The sequence below is a fragment of the Trematomus bernacchii genome, unplaced genomic scaffold, assembly GCF_902827165.1.
Source record: "Trematomus bernacchii unplaced genomic scaffold, fTreBer1.1, whole genome shotgun sequence".
Taxonomy (NCBI): domain Eukaryota; kingdom Metazoa; phylum Chordata; class Actinopteri; order Perciformes; family Nototheniidae; genus Trematomus; species Trematomus bernacchii.
The window spans coordinates 1107669-1125194 of NW_022987531.1; the positions used below are offsets into that span (position 1 = coordinate 1107669).

The 17526-nt window shown below is 41.0% G+C and overlaps 1 protein-coding gene across 1 annotated transcript; it reads left to right on the forward strand.

Annotated features, from left to right (window-relative positions):
- The first annotated feature begins 4758 nt into the window (after window positions 1-4758).
- LOC117476104 (zinc finger protein ZIC 5-like) lies at window positions 4759-13840 on the forward strand. Its single transcript, XM_034122477.1, has 2 exons — window positions 4759-7730; window positions 10323-13840. The coding sequence occupies exons 1-2, from the start codon at window positions 7214-7216 to the stop codon at window positions 10952-10954; spliced, it is 1149 nt and encodes a 382-aa protein (XP_033978368.1). The 5' UTR covers window positions 4759-7213; the 3' UTR covers window positions 10955-13840.
- Window positions 13841-17526: the final 3686 nt, after the last annotated feature.

The following is a 17526-nucleotide window of genomic DNA, read 5'->3' on the forward strand; positions in this document are numbered from 1 at the left end:
TCCCAGGTGTAGGCAATTTGGGGTGAAGTGTCTTGCCCAGGGACACAACGACATCCTGACTGCAGTGGGGTTTGAACCTGTGCTCCCCTGATCCGAACACCAACGCACCAGACCACTGCACCAGACCACTGCACCACACGCCTCCCAACAAGTCATTGTACAGTTTATCAACGACAAGTTTTTCTTAATTTTTGTATTGAAGGCCTGTTGGATTTAATCAGCTCGCTTAGCACTGCCAGAAGCCCAGCCAGAAAGGTATTTTGTTGCTCCACCTCGATTCCTGGGCCTTGTGTGAATGCAGCAGCCGTTCGTCGTGCATCTCCTTGGCACGATAGTAGTCCTGATGGTGTCCGCTGACCGGGCACAGGGTGTGGAGCTGCCTACTCTCAGCGGGGGGGAACTGAACGTGGAAACTGTGTTTCTCTGAGGGATCCTCCATGTAGTCTGAGAAGCCTTCTGAGGAAACAAGGTCAAACTATTTAGGATAATACAATGACAAGGAACAATGTTTAGGCAGTAAATAGAATTTCAATTACATTTCTACTTAAATGTGCAAAAATATTAGAACATCAGTCTTTGTGGCATGCAGGTAATCAATTGTTTAAGCTTTTACCATTAACAAGTAGAATGAATGTTGCAAATTACTTGAAATTATAGCAACTACAATGTTAGAGGTAACAATACAGAGGTAGCATTATGTCCAGCTAGCATGCTAATTGCTAACGTTATATTATCGTTTTATCCCGGAGGGGAAAACTAGTTTCTAATCCTGAGAGAAACACCTCGCCTGAAACACACGATTAGTGCCATGAGTTAGTGAAGCAAATTACAGAACATTGCACACTTATTCACAAGTCAAAACGTGTTCATAGCGGGCACGGCTGAGAATAGCTAGCTAGCTAGATGTTGTTAGCCAGCTTGGACCTAACGTTAGCAAGTTCTACCATGGCTAGCTCGATCTACTGAGCAAATAAAAGTACATCTAAGACCAGTATTGTGCAGATTAAAACAGTGCAGTGCATGTATTTTATTTTACCTTCGTAGTCGTCCCGACATGACTTTGCCAGGTCTGCTAACTTTGCTGATCCACGGAAACGGCATTCAGTAGAAATACAATACAAATACAATGGCCGCTTCCAAAAAAAAATTCAGAGTCAAACGGGCGTGGTTTGCATTCCGCACAGCCAATCAGACGTACGAACTATTTTCTCCCACGACAGTCCAGGGACTGTTGTGGGAGAAAATAGTTCGTACGTCTGCAGCTGCTACGTCTGCAAAGGGACTGAAAAGAACTCATTTGAGCTACTTTAGTTCCTGGGGCTTTTTGGTGTGAACGCAAATATATCGTAGTTCTGATGAACTATTGTGGGAAAAGTACACCGGTGTGAACGCACCTATTGTCATTTCACAGTACAGGTACTATGTAACGAAATTGTTTCTCTGCATTTGACCCATCCTAGTGTTAGGAGCAGTGTGCTGCCGTGGACAGCGCCCAGGGAGCAGTGTAGGGAACAGTGCCTTGCTCAGGGACACCTCGATTGCACTTGGTCTTGCCGGGACTCGAACTGGTGACCTTCCAGTTGCCAAGCCAAGTCCCTATCGACTTCGCCACCACCGCGAGGTTCCTTGGTTTTTCATTGTAGCAGGTCAGTTTGTTGAGTTAACACCTGTTAAGTTGATGCCATGTTTCTTTGAGGTATTTTCTGTTGACCTCTTTTATAGGCATAGTTATTAGAAATGATTGATTTATGATGTTTTCTGTGGACTTTTGGGAAAATAAAAAGCCCAGTTTATTTAAACCACTCCTGTGTCCTGTTGTTCATACCCCTTACTGTTTATTCATCATTCAATTCATTCTATATTTTATTCTGTAGATTGTGTACTTTACTTTTCACTTTACTGCTTTTTGTACTCCTGGTTAGAAGCTAAACTGCATTTCGTTATCTCAGTACCTGTAATCTGTGCAATAACAATAAAGTTGAATCTAATCTTGAGCAGGAACAAATGTATTTACTTAGTACAGGGGTCTCCAACCTTTCTTCATCTGAGAGCTACTTTCAAAAAATGAAAGTGGCCAAGAGCTACTTGCATCACATCGCTTACATTTATTCACATAGCCCTCATCAGTTGAATTAAGCTATACTTTTGTACACGTGTGAAATTGCAATACCTAAAGCTTATCAAAAATAAGGTCCAAGAAAACGAAGATTTCTCACATATTATTATGGCCCACATAATAAGTACATCACTGAACATTCACATAAGTGTCCTTAATCACCACCTTACAAGCATTTCACTCTTTTGTTAGTGAGATGAATGGCACTGCATGCAGTCCACCATAGAGGTGTATGCTGGACCCACTTAGGTTCACTTAATAGTCATTTAAATGTTCATCAGTCGGTCTTGTTCTGTATTTAGATTTCATTCATGTCAGAAAAAGCTGCTTCACAAAGGTATGTAGAACAGAACCAAATAAAGCAGACATTTTCAGTGCTGCTTGGTGAATGTTCTTATAGTTTTCTGGGTCTACAAGGCTCCAGAAATGTTGTGAGTTTTGCTGAGACTTAAGCTGAACATGATTTTGGAGATCTCCACAGGATTGACACTGAACAGTTGTTCAGCCATCTTTTTCTTCTTCTTCTTCGTCTTGACATTAAATTATAAACCATAATAAATCAATTGTATAGGTCTAGCCTCCCTATATCTGTGTGTGAAAATGGTTCCATCCTCAAAAACAAAAAACTAATACTTCTGCAGTCTAGCTGCAGCTTCTAGCTACGGTCTTCTGTTAAAAAAAAGACACTGAATGTCTTGAATGTGGCATCACACACAGGACTTGAGTCTGAACACAGCAGACAACAGGAGTATTTACAATAGCATTATAAAAACAAAAATAGTGCATGTGGGTGCACACTTACATTCTCTGTCTTACTGTTACATAAATCCCATGAATGTATGAGATTAAGTTAGCTTCATCATATCTCAATCAGTGATTAAGTGAATAATAAAGTTTCTATCGGGTCACTATCAGCCTGTCACTCATTATTTTCAGGGAGGGGGCGGGGTTTGGAGGAACAGAGGAGACGGTGATCGCGGAAGCTTTCCTCCTGCCTTCACAAACTTTACACAAGTATTTATCAACTGAAAATAGCAAGACATTCATACTCTGCAATCCAAGACTTGATTAAATCCACCAAAAACCTGACATGACGATAACGAGTGTTTTTCAAAAAACACAAATCCCTCCCTGTGTGTCTCTGAGGCGCAGCGACAGGGCCTGATTCAGAGCGGGTCATTCTGCTGTTAGTTCTGGACTGGTGTTGGTGGAGAAAGCAGATTGCTCCGTGTGTGGTGTTGCTGTGCTGCTGTCACGTCTGTTCCTTGGTCTCTGCGTCACCGACCATTTGATATTCGTGTGACAGAAAAAATTCTAAAATAAAAAAACGTTATTGTCCAGCCGCGGCCGAAAAATCAATAAGCAACCTTACTACGCTATAATCGATAATCGAGCGGCGAGCTACTGAAAAGCTGCCCGCGAGCTACCGGTAGCTCGCGATCGACGTGTTGGAGAGCCCTGACTTAGTACATATCTGACATTAACGATTAAACACATTTGTGCATTCTTTATAAATGCAAACTGGTCAAGACCACTGACGGAAGTAGTTTTGAAAAGTAGTGGTTCTGTCTTTTACCTGTAAGATTCAACACCCCTTGTATTGATTTGTTTTAAAATGAACAGACACTTGAGTCATTCATTTGTAGTGATATAATAATTGTGGGATTTCTATTGCATCCACTTCATCTGCAACGAAGAACGCCAACGCAATTTCCGCCATTGCAAACCGAGTCAAGCCGACTCCGAGCTGTCCGACTTCAGGCGAGCTTTTTGAGACCTCCCCCAGCTGCAATCGGCTATTCTCGTCTACTTTCGAGGCGAGCCGCAGCTCATCTCAAACAAGCCTATTTTTTCTGTTAACCATTTTTGTCCCTATAGTTTGTCGTTCGTTTTTGTTTATTAAATGTGTGGTGTGGACTTTCTCTTTGAAAACGCGTCACAGCCTATAGCCAAGCTTAGCCTCTCGGCGACTCAAACTGGACTGGGAATTGAGCTGCCACAATAATAATAAAAATGATTATTACCTTACTTTTGTCTATTTTTATTCCTCTGTGTTGTGTTTTTAAGGTGCAATGCCAAGACACATTCTTTGTATAAATCAGCACCACATTTGTAGTTCTTCCGGTTTGCAAAGACATACGGTCTTAAAAATATATATCTACTAAGTATATAAAATATCTAGTATAGCCAAACTAGTAATTACACTGCATCAAGATTATGTATATTAAGAAAAAGATGTTGGTTTATTTAAGATATTTTAGATATTTTAGCTATTCTAGAAATTGGGTTTTTCGGCTGGTTCTTTCTTTTTTGGTTACTGTGATCTTCTACAGAACATTGTTGGTTACTGTGATTATCTACACTACATTGTTGGTTACTGTGATCTTCTACAGTACATTGTTGGTTACTGTGATTTTCTACAGTTGGGACGTTACTACTGATATTTTTAAAGTAACTCCAGAGGTACTGTAATTTTTGGTTGGAAACACGGTATTGCACTCTAAATAGTATACAGTAATTTACTGTGCAAAACACTGTAAATAACTGTGGATTTCACAGCCATTTTTTACAGTGTAGTCAGAAAAAATGTCATAACAGGACTTTGCTTGATTGATGGATTTTATTTATGAATATAGAAGAAAGTGTAAACAGTTATTTCCATCATGGTCCTTGATGTTATAGATAAAGAGGACAGACAATCACACCTAACATGCACAAAATCCCTGATACAAAATCAACCAAAAAACAAGAACATCCTATAAATGAATAACAACATCAGGATGCAATATTATCTCTCTATCTGTATCTGTAAGATGTAATACTTTAGTGGCATTGTGACAGGGATAAGCAGCACGAGCAGATGGTTTTAGTGGAACAGGACACTGCTCAGCAGCTTGGTGACAAAGTTCAAATCCAAGCAGACCACCACCTGCAAAAAAGTTGGTTAATGGTTGTGTGACAAACCTTGTGAGTAGCAGGTGAAACAAATGGCAATGGGTCAAGGAGGATGTTAGGTGAAAAGGGTCAAAGTTGGTCATAAATAACATGTAATAGAAAAAGATATTGCAACAGCGGTGTATAAATAATAAAGGTCATGTTAAAGTGACATGGATGAGAAAACTGTGTTGTGTAAATCACAGGGAAGTGAAGATCGGTTTACAGCAGCTGATAAGAGTTAAACCCCTAGTGGTGCAGGGGGAACCATCACTCTCCTTTAGTTTGGAATGTGAACCTCTAAAGAAAAACACACACATACCCATAGTGTGTATAACAGGTGTTACAAATCAGAATACACATGGCATCAATGTGAACATTTACCGAGAGGTCAATCGAGGTCATTGGTGGTGGTGGAGACAGTATTAAAAATCCTTTACTTCTGCAAAAGTATAATACCACAGTAATACTCCATTAAAAGTAGAAGTGCATTAGAAATGTAAACTTAAGTTCAAGTATACAACAAATGCACCAACATTAACATATAGTATCACAAATAACATATTTCACAATTGGCCACATGAGACGCTTCTCTTGGTAAACTATATTACTGGATGATTTTTGGATCATTTTGAAGTATAATTATGTAACCTGTATTAATGTTAGCGATTCTTAAGGTGGACCTAATTTCAACTACCTCATAAACTCTATAGTTAAATCTGGGAGAAAAGATCATATTTCGTAAACTGCTCGTATGGTTTGTATTTTAATTGAAAAAGTAACTACACGTTAATAAATGTAGTGTAGAGGTATAATATTTAACTGTTGAATGTAGGGAAGACATGAGTCAAAAGGAAGTACCTCAGAAATGCACCTAATACTTTATTAATTGCAGTACTTAGGAGGAATCTATTGGCAGTAAATGCCAACCCGACTCCGGATAAGCGGTAGAAGATGGATGGAAGATGGATGGAATATAATGTTAATAATGTTTTCATAATTGTCACCTGAAAGCAAGAATAGATGAGTTTTTGTTACCTTAGAATGGGCCCTTTTTATCTAAGGATATAGGGTAACAGGCTACGCATTGAACTGGAAGAGCAGGTAAAGGTTGGAAAACTATGGGATTTTATTTACCAAAATAATGTACATTGTTTTAGGATGGGTAACAAAATCATTAAAGGTGAAACAAAAGGTTGATATATAAGATATAAAGAAATAGACCTTAGTTCTTTTTTAAGTGAGTAGTTTTTTAAGTAATATTTTATTTTGTATTTCAGAGATTTATTTAATATTTGACTTGTATGAGTATATTTCCTCCTGTTTACACCCTGTTTACACCCTGTTCCATAGCCACATAGTTCTGTGACACAGTATCAGAGTGTTATCACAATATTTGGTGCAAATAACAACCATTTTTGTCTGAAATATAATTGTTTTTTTCTATAATGACTTTTGACTCACACATATTAACTCAAGCAATGACTATTTTTCCTTATGATTACAAATGTCTTTTCTTTATATTATGATATAATGAATACATTATTATGCATTATCTAGGAATGATGATTCTCAAAATCAGGAAATTAAATCCTAACTTGTCCTACAAAACATTGAATGGTTGCGAAATACACTATGGTTTCATTTTAAATTCACGTTACACAAATAGGCCTAATGCATAGATTTTATAGCATTTATTTGTATGTATTCACTTCAGCACAAATATCCATGAGATGTTGGATTGACAAATGAGTTTATCCCCATGATGAAGCCTGTGACAGGGAGTCATCACTGGGAGTGAATTTCTCTAATCAGACCTCTGTGGGTCTGTTGGATGTAAATAGGAAAGGGAATGTGAGAGGACCAAACAAGGAAAGGAGACAAGGACGCCCCCCGACAGTGTTGGTTCGCGGCCTGCTGTATTTCTTCGACTCCATTCACCTCCATTCACACAGTAAATAAAAGCATGGAGGCTCTGACTCTCGGGATCTAATACCGAACAGCGGGGGGTAAGACACTGCCGCATGCGCTCTCCCTTTCACCAAAACACACAGGAAGGAAGCAGGAAAGCGACGAACGCTTTGCCACTTGGATTTAACCTGTTTTCCGTGGAAGAGAGGACTGTAGTCGGACACAGGAGCGGGGCAGCCCGCCGCGCTGAGCATGAAGCGGGCGGCTGTAGTGGCCAGGCACAATGGCCTCGTCTCTCCGCTGGGGAACAACAACTCCTCGAGCATCGTCTCCCCGCATCAGCAGAGAGCCGCTAATATCTCCGCTTCTGCCGACAGTTGTGCCGGCGTTGGGATGGATGGCCTGCTGGATTTCTCCAAAGGCCCCACCGTGAAAACGGAGCTGGTGTGTAAATGGATTGACCGAACTTCTTCGAGACAGAGGCTGGGGCGGACGGCGACATCCGTCTGCGAGCAAACTTTCAGCTCCATGCACGAGCTGGTGGACCACGTCACCACCGAGCATGTAGCAGCGGGGCTCGAGACCCTCAGTCATGTCTGCATGTGGGACGAGTGTCTGCGCGGCGGGAAGGCGTTCAAAGCCAAATACAAACTCATCAACCACATTCGCGTGCACACCGGGGAGAAGCCTTTTTCATGCGCATTTCCCAACTGCGGCAAGATGTTCGCACGCTCAGAGAACCTCAAGATCCACACGCGCACGCACACTGGTAGGGGTTCATGTTTGTGTGACTGCACACAGCGCTGTGATTCATAAAGTCATTATGGTCTGTACATCCGTGACACCCGTTCAGACAGCAGCCCCCCGACACACACAGAGAACACAGAGGCGAACAGAGACTGTTCCCAGTCTGATAGGAATCCCCTCCATGTTTACGTAGGCACAGTTCAGTACCATTTCCACATCCGGCCTTCACTGCTTCCTTATCTCCTTAAGGAATCACTGCAGCTCAGGAGTCATGCAAGGTGACAGGAAGCAGGACAAAGCAGCTGGATTTTAAACCAGGGGGGTGTGCAGAGTGAAATTGATTCCATGCACACTGCATAATTGTGGCTATATTTATCATTTTAATTCCAAGTCTGCATAGAAACAGTTTACTGGAGTTTTATTTATTTTTTACAAATACCCATAATCATACCCTATTTTGGACAATTGGTGCAGAATTATGTAAACTTAGGCAGTTTAAAAAGAGAATCACAGTTTTTGTCAGAGCGTGCACATCCTTTGTGTATGGGTTATACGCTGCAAGGTTGTGGTTTTAGAAAAAATAGAGGAATCACATGTTTTTTTGATAGAGTGTAAGGGAAGAGTGTTCATTTTAACAGCCTAGACAGTGACACAGTGATCATATTCTCAGGGTGTAAAACTCTCAGGCAACCAGGACACCTCAACAGAATAAATGTATTAACAACCTAATAACTACAACTTAACACTTAACACAATTATTTCAAGAACCCAACCGATCAATCATATTTGCAGATGCCTTTCTCACTGGAGATGAATAATACATGCTAGACACGATGTGAACCATCTACCCTCATGTTAGTAAGGTATAAACAGCATAAGTTACACCTTTATGAAACGCCACACATGAACTGATATTGAAACGGTCACTGAGGTAGGACTCATGCAGAGCTGTTACATTAGACAGCAATAGCTTTATTTAGGTGGATCCAATGAACAGCCAATAAAGTGTGTGTTTAGGTAAATGTGTTTTAGCTTTTTTCAATGTCAATTTGGTAATGAAACAATGCAGTGTTTAAATTGCTTAAAAAAACGCTTATTATTAAATTATATTTTCCAGAAAGAAAAAAAAAAACATACAAACAAAATACTGTACAATACTGGCATAGTGTGTATATGCATTACATAACTGAACATGCACATATGTGGTGTGAGGCTATAAATGAGACATTACATGGGAATATAGAAACACTACTGTTGCAGTCGACAGCTAAACAGAAAAAGGGACCACCTAGACAAAGAGAAGTACAAATAATAAGTATTCTAATAAATGAAATATATCCCAAAGATTTAAAGGCCCGGACCCACAAATATAATTATTAAAATATTTGTTACTCTTGGACTTTTTTAATGATTGATGTAAACCTTTTATTGGCTAGCTTGTATGCAGTTCAATGTTTGTGCTTCTGGCAACTGTAAAAATGATGAAATATAAATATAATATCATCATTTTGCAATCCCCAAGCAAACCTATTTATCAAAACCTTTTTTCAAAGAAAGATGCAAGTAGCGTGTTTCAGGGTTTCGTGTATTCTTAAAAACATATTGCAAGTTCTTTTGGACGTTTGTCAAATCTTAACGTCATTTGTAGGAAGATACTTTAGAGAACAGCACAGCTATTGTGCATTTTTTAATTACTCGAAACCTGTTAATCATAATGCATCCATTAAATGGTGTCACTAATTAACAGCAAGTATTTTTTTAATAAATATGATTAACAAAAACTACAATAAGTTTGCTTCTCGATAATGGAGGAACCAGAGGAGAACAATCCTATCTGTCTAAAGAGAAGTCTGTGCACGTTCTGAAATGCAACCTGTGAAACACGTGGCACACACGCAAGCCCTGTTACAGCCAATGTTATTTCTAAAAGCCAAAACACATTGCACTGCTGAAAACCTGGAGGCTGAACAAAGAAGCTATATGCGGTGTTACTGCTTAGTTTTAACCCTGATTATTATTAATATGGTTATTATAAGACTGTGTCAAACTATCTGTTGGCAGTAGAAAGCAGAGATTTGATAAATAATGTATTTAATGTATTGTTCAGAACTTCCCTAATGGTACTGTAAATGTCTAATAGACGATGCATCCCTATTACATAACAACAAACTGCATATGAACAGCAACATAAAACCTTTTCATTTCCTCCCTCCTTTAAGATCATGAATACACTTGCCTCTCACCTCTTTGAAGACATACCATTGCATTTATATTTGAACATGAGCCAGCTTTTTATGCATGAGAATATTCTAACATAAACACTCAGTTTGCCTTTTAAAGTCTATGGTATTTTCTGTCAATCTCATACTCATAGTACAATTTATTGTAAAACCAGATACCAATGTTATTAAGTTTCATTCCATTTTTTAAGGCCTACACATATACGTCAAGACTGCACCACTTTATACCATGGGTACTAAAGTAATTCAACAGTTAAATGAAAATACACTCAGGGTCATAAACTAGGTGGTTGAGGTGTCGCTTCAGCTGTAAACAAACAGCCCCCCCCCCCCTTAGTGGTGTGATAATGGTCCGTGTGATGTTTGTGTTGCAGGTGAGAAGCCATTCCAGTGTGAGTTTTGCGAGCGACGCTTCGCCAACAGCAGCGACAGGAAGAAGCACTCCCAGGTCCACACGGCCTCCAAGCCCTACGACTGCAAGGCCCTGGGCTGCACCAAGTCCTACACCCACCCCAGCTCCCTGCGCAAACACATGAAGGTCCACGTCAAGTCGTCCCCTACCTCTGACCCCCAGGACATGTACGACTCCATCTCTCATCACCTCCAACAACCTCATCAGGCTCTCCTGGAGCCCCTCGACCTTAAAATCAACCGCCACTCCCCCTCCCATGCCAATTTTCACACTCATTTCCCTCTTGTGGCCAAACACGAGTTGGATCTCAGCCCTGCCAGCGACGTTGACAGTAAGCTGCTGCTGCGGAGCTCGTCTCCCATGGCGATGCCTCTGGATCTGTCTCTGTCGGGCCTGAAGAGTCAGCTGGCCCAGAGGCAGCAGAGTGGGAGGACCCCCCGCCGGAGCCAGCGCTCCGTCAACCCCGCCTTACCTCAGCTTTCTAACATTAAGGAGTGGTACGTGTGTACCAGGAGTTCAGTACCTCACTTCCCTCTACTCCACCCTGACCACATCAAATCAGAACCTATTGATGACGAGGAGTATGTCACGTAGGGTAGAGGGGCTGGTGAGTTTGGACTTGAAGAACATGTACTGTCAGACCCAGGTCAGGCCAGAGGAAGCTCTGTGGGATCAAAGGTTCTGTACATTTCAGGACCAGCAGCTGTATGGTTCAACATGAGGGCCCAGAGTAAGCTGTGGTCAGAGGGAGAACTTTTTAACTGTCTCTAAAACAAAACTCAGCTCGGCCATCATCACTATCTGTGGACCAAAATCAATGGCGGTTCTAATGTTGCCAGAAGGGACAAGAGTAAATCCATCGTCATGGTTATCAAACTAAATGTTTGACAAAAACTGCGAGCTGTCCATCAGTGTTAGCTAGCTAACCTGAACTAACTAAATGGGAGGACTGTGTACAAATGGACCAGGGGATGCTGGGTACTGCTCTGCTGGCTGTTGAAGGATAGGTGTGTACATGATGAGGGAAACAGATCATTGACCAATTTATCTGAGAGCTTCACCTGGATAAAGAATAGTCAAGGGCTACATCGACACTGATGGAAAGCGCTTATTGTTAGCTTACGATAGCTCTGTACACATGGTAACACAGCAGGTCCCAAACAGCAGGCGTACAGGGTGGAGCTGAGTGTTAGGCATCAGTGTGTTTTGAACAAACTAGTCCGTCAGATAGTTACACAAATTGATGAAAGCAGCTTTTATCTTCTGTCAGAAACAGGTTTCATATGCTGTTGTGTGATCCAGAAAGCTCTTTGTTTGAAGCAAACAGGCCTTAACTTACCAAACATTGGTAATAACAAAAGTATTTAATGTGATGACTAACCCGACCCAGTAGCCAGCCGTGAAGCTGCAGTTTGAAGACAATAGAAGTGAACCTCAGTGGCCCTCTCTGTTGGTTAGGCCCCTGCCCTGTTTACACTCCATGTACCATTTAGTCAAGACCCCAAGGTTTGCAAAATTACCATGTACACATATTCCTTTAACATGTGTATTAAGTGAAAAACATGTAGTATTTCCCTGTGATGCAGCCATAAAAGGTGGATCTTGGGTTTGAAAGCAGAGCATCAATGAATCTGGGAACCAAGCAGAATGTAATGTATGAGATTGTGGTACAGCTTGGAGAAAAAAATGTCATCCATTTGAAGCAACTGCATTGAGAAAACTTTAAATGGTTGATAAGTGACTTTTACTAATGTACATTATCCATCCACTAGTAAGTCATTTCAGGCTGGATTTGGACCTGGGATAGGAGAGCTACCTGACACAGATAGTTTAAGTTAGTTTGGAAAAATGTTTTTAACGTTCATCTTTGGTTTCTATTCCAAGTCAGTTTGGATAACGTTGGGGTTTGTTTAAATCCTTATAATCACCCTTTTCCCAAGTTAGTAACTTGATGTGTACATTATTATTACTGATAGGACTGATGGACAAAACTGCAAATAACACCCAAGTTGAATAAAACAGAATTTCCCTTTAAACAATATAAATGATTTGAGAATGTAATTTTCAGTTTGACTACTGACAAAACTATTGAGCTAATCAGAAGTGCACGACAGAATTGTGTAATTGAAGTTTCAGCAATAATCTGTAGATATGAGCAAACAACTACCCAGTTAGGGCGTTATTCACATGATCTTCAGAGTGGAGCGGTGGTTTGCACCGTCACCTCACAGGCAGGACTTCCTGGATCTGAGTGGAGTGTTCTCCCACAATCCACACACACAAGTCAAATTCATTTGAAACTCTGAATTACCTGAAGATTTTGTTGGAAATGAAGGTGATGTGAAATTACTACTGCCTCTTCCGTTGTGATTATTAACAAGGCTCATCAGATTTGAAGAGAACAAAGGCTAAAGTTACGTTTTAGGTCAAGAGATTAACATGGAATGCCATTTTAATACATAACATAAACTCAGTTCAGTCTAACCCGCCCTTCACTACTTCCTTGTTCCCTTGAGGAATCACTGTAGCTCAGGGGTCATGCAAGGTGACAGGAAGCAGGACAAAGCAGCTGGATTTTGAACCTGGGTGTCCAGAATTAAATTGATTCCATGTACACAATCAAATTATAATTTTATTTCCCATTCTGCATAGTACTCCATTTAACCTAACCTGCATGTCAGTACACTGGGAGGATGTTGGATAAAAAGCCACACTGATGGGAGAACATGCAAACTCCTAACAGAACCTGACGATGTGAGTGCTAACCACTGCACCTCTGGAAATATTACTTCTGAAAATGACAAAAGCCCACTTACTGGCTCAGCTTTCATCTATGACCATGAGATGTTCTGAAAAAAGCTATTAATGGCCCAGGGAATAAGATGTATTCACCACTAGCTGAACTGCTGAGGTGATGTTTGTGCTCACGAGACAAATGCTTTCTTCTAACCACAAGCCAACTAAATCAATCCTGGTGCTAAGTCTAATTATTAATTGACTTTAGGGATGAATCTGAAATGTACTGCCCAACAAGCTGATTGTAAGTTAGCATAGGCCGGTACCCATATAAGGACCCATCTCCACTCTGCTAACAGTACTGATGCAGGCAGAGAGAGTCAGCAGTGAGTCACAGAAACGAGCAGTCAAGAGATACAAGACGAGTATAATGGATTCAAGGACTCTGTCACAAACAAACTGAACGTGTAGTACATAAGTTAACAAGTATATTTATTTGTCTGTTTTTTTAAATTATTATTAAACGTAGCCCACGTTACTGGTTGGAGGCACTAGCAAGTTTCTGGTTACTTACTAACGGTGAGTAAAGTTGCATTTTTCATGCAGGTCCACTGGTTTACAGCAAGAGTCACATGCAGTCCTCACAGAGCAATACAAAAAAAAATCTATAATGACTTTCTCATTGAGTTGTTTTTCTCATGCACATGAAAATATGTAATTTGTTAAATAAAACATTTAAATCTTGATACCTTCGCAGTCTTTTTTCAAACACATATGTAGCAGTTAACAATATTTTACAAATGGGGTTGTGACAATAGAGATAACATTTTTTTGTTTGACTACACAATGTGTTTGTCATTTATAACTCAACAACAAACCGCTAGAAAACGTTACGCTCAACACTATATGTTTCCATAGTAACACATTGACACTGACTGACTGTTTCTGTGTTAAGTTTAAAGGTAAAACATTAGAGAAAAGGCTAGTGTTTAACTAAACCTTATGGTGAAACATGTCCTTAGAGTTCGCTGAAATTGCCTGTTTTGGTAGTATTGTTATCTTTGTGGCTTATCTTAGGTGTGTAGAGTACCAAACATATACGCCACATTAATGGGGCCCTATTCTGCTCCTTTTCAGGTTCATATTCATATTTAGTGTCTCTACTGGGACATGTCTCCATGCTTTAATGTTCAAAAAGCTCTTTATTTGTCTCATACTGCCTGTGCTGCAGCACCTCTTTTCACCCTCTGTCTGAAACCAGAGCCCAGTCTGCTCTGATTGGTTAGCTGGCCGGCTCTGTTGTGGTCAACCACTTATTGATGTTCCGCCCCTTAGCCTATAACGTACAATGTGTTTGAAGCACAAGCCAATAGAAGTGCAAGTGTTGAACACAGGGATTTTAGTCTTTGCAGACCATTTAGGCCTACATGCACACAAACCTATAGAACACACTACAGGAGAGGGAACACCCCATAAAGCATAATAGGGCCCATTTGAAACATGATAGTGAATTATTAAGTGTTCGTGTATTTTATTGTATTAAAGGTGGGGTAGGTACGTTTGAGAAACCGGCTCGAGATCGCTAGAATTTGAAAATACACAACCGGAGAAAATCTGCCACTTCCTTATAGAGCCCCTCCTCCAACACACACGAACGCGCACATGACCAATGAGGGCACGAGATAAGTTTGTGCACAGATGGAAGGCTGACAGGCAGGTAGGCCATCCAGTTATTTTAGCCGGGCCGGCTAAAATGATTGGGCGTGCTTTTTACAGTATTACGGCTTCCACAGATGACATTTTTTTATGGATTTTTTGTCAAAGCACTTAAGATATTCATTGCTATCGGGATGTTAAGAGCATTCCATGGAATATAACAAAAAGTGTATCTCGAGCCGGTTTCTCAAACTTACCTACCCCACCTTTAATTAAATATGGCGTATACGACAACATCAAAATAACACATGACCTTCTCATGCTTACTGTCTGAAAGGAATCTGTTGTGGCAGCTGTCTCTAATTGTTTTTTATCAAGTAGGCTACGGAGGAAGAATTAATTACACAGAACAGCTGACCTGAGCTGGCCTTCTACTTAATATACAAACCAAAGGTTTGTATATTATGGCTGTAACACTAGGAATATGTGGGCGGGACTAAGGACAATGACTGACTACAAAGGAGCAGCGGGGGGTGCTGCGGGAGTGTCTGCGTGCACATCTCTCCCAGATGAGCTGAACAGTTTTTTTGCACGCTTTGAGAGCAGCCGGGCTGTGGAGGTACAGAGGGACCAGGAGCTACCCTGCCCTTTTGTTTTAAATAGGGCAGATGTGTGTAAATCCTTTAAAAGGGTTAACCCACACAAGGCTCCTGGACCTGATGGCATCCCTGGCCGTGTTCTCAGGGTGTGTGCAGTTCAGCTGGCAGAGGTGTTCACAGACATCTTCAACAGGTCCCTGTTGCAGTCTGTAGTCCCCACATGCTTCAAACATTCCACTATCGTTCCTGTCCCGAAAAAGACAATAATCACCTGCCCCAACGACTACCGCCCAGTAGCACTCACCTCCACCATAATGAAGTGCTTTGAGCGGTTAGTCAAATCATTCATCACCTCCTCCCTCCCTGAATCTCTGGACCCCCTGCAGTTTGCCTACAGAGCAAACAGGTCCACAGACGACGCCATAGCCCTCACCCTCCACACTGCCCTCTCACACCTGGACCCGAAGAACAGGAACACATATGTGAGAATGCTGTTCATTGACTACAGTTCAGCATTCAATACCATTGTGCCCTCCAAGCTGGCCATCAAGCTCAGAGACCTCGGGCTCAACAGCGCCCTCTGTGACTGGATCCTGAACTTCTTGACGGGCAGACCCCAGGCAGTGCGGGTGGGAAACATCACATCCTCCACCCTGATTCTCAACACCGGTGCCCCTCAAGGCTGCGTGCTCAGCCCTCTCCTCTACTCCCTGTTCACCCACGACTGCGTGGCCACACACAGCTCCAACACCATCGTGAAGTTTGCTGATGACACGACCGTCATCGGCCAGATCACAGACGATGACGAGACGGCGTACAGAGAGGAGGTCGAAAACCTGACATCTTGGTGCCAGGATAACAACCTCCATCTCAACATCAGCAAAACAAAGGAGCTGATTGTGGATTACAGGAAGCAGCAGGGAGAGGGACACGCCCCCATCACCATCAATGGGACTACGGTGGAGAGAGTCAAAAGCTTCAGGTTCCTTGGGGTCCACATCACTGAAGAAATCACTACGGATTATCAAAGACCCCCATCACCCCAGCCACAAACTGTTCTTTCTGTTGCCGTCTGGCAGACGTTACCGCAGCATCCTGGCAAGGACAAGAAGATTCGGAGACAGTTTCTTCCCGCGGGCAGTGAGACTGTTAAAAAATTGAACTGTTGAAACAACTTCAAACATTCATCTGCTACTCAGTATTATGTATCTAATACCTAATATATATATATCATTCCAATAACTTGTATATAGACTTGTACTGCACTATTCCACATCATCACTTTATTTTATAACTATTTTTCTTTTTGTATTGCTCTTGCTCTTATTGTTATTATGTTATTATGTTGCATTGTTGGAGAAGCCTGTGACATAAGATTTTCAACTACATAATTACTCTGTAGCTATGTCAGATTGACAATAAAGAACCTTGAACCTTGATTAAGTATACCAGGGAGAGTTGTTTGTATTGCAATACGAGTCTACATTTAAGGAGAGAGAGAGCTGACAGTTTTACAATATATTTGTTACATTGGAGCATCAAAGTGTGTCACCAATAGGTGTTATTACAGTTATGCTCTGGTTCTGTCTTCAGCCCCAGACTTTTACTGGTTCAATACACTTAAACTTCACAGCCCTTCAAAATCCTCCAAGTTTTTTTCAGATTTGGTAAAAATATACAGTTTGTCGGGATACACAATCCTCAAAAGCAGTGGTTCTCAACAAGGGAGCCAGGAACCCCAGGGTTCCTTGAGGGAGTTCAAGGGGGTCCTTGGAAAACAAGACACATTTTATTCTCAATGTTTAATTCAATATTAAGTGAGCCCAATGTGATTAAGAGTCATGATGAGAGTATCTATTTTTTTATCACAGGTTTCACTTTATCAACGGTTATCTCCTAGACTGTAGATGACAAACTACAATTCTGGTCTTAATCATTTATAAGAACAATCTTTATTTTATTTTAGTCTGTATTGAAAAATATGTCCTTGACACAGACATGTTTAGAACAACTGCTCTAAAAGATAAGCAAGTTAAGCTATTCAGTAGGAAATACAGTTGGAATGTACCAGTTACAGACCTTCATTCTAGAATTGGAGGACAATTTAGAAACACTTTTGAAAAATGAACCTTTTATTTTATTATTTTTTGTTATGTATTTAGGAAAAACAGATAA

What these genes read in the sequence shown, in the direction of transcription:
- LOC117476104 (XM_034122477.1), top strand. Translation starts at nt 7,214, where the DNA reads ATGAAGCGGGCGGCTGTAGTGGCCAGGCACAATGGCCTCGTCTCTCCG. An exon ending in CCACACGCGCACGCACACTG is followed by an intron (nt 7,731 to 10,322) that starts GTAGGGGTTCAT and finishes TTTGTGTTGCAG; the next exon opens with GTGAGAAGCCATTCCAGTGT.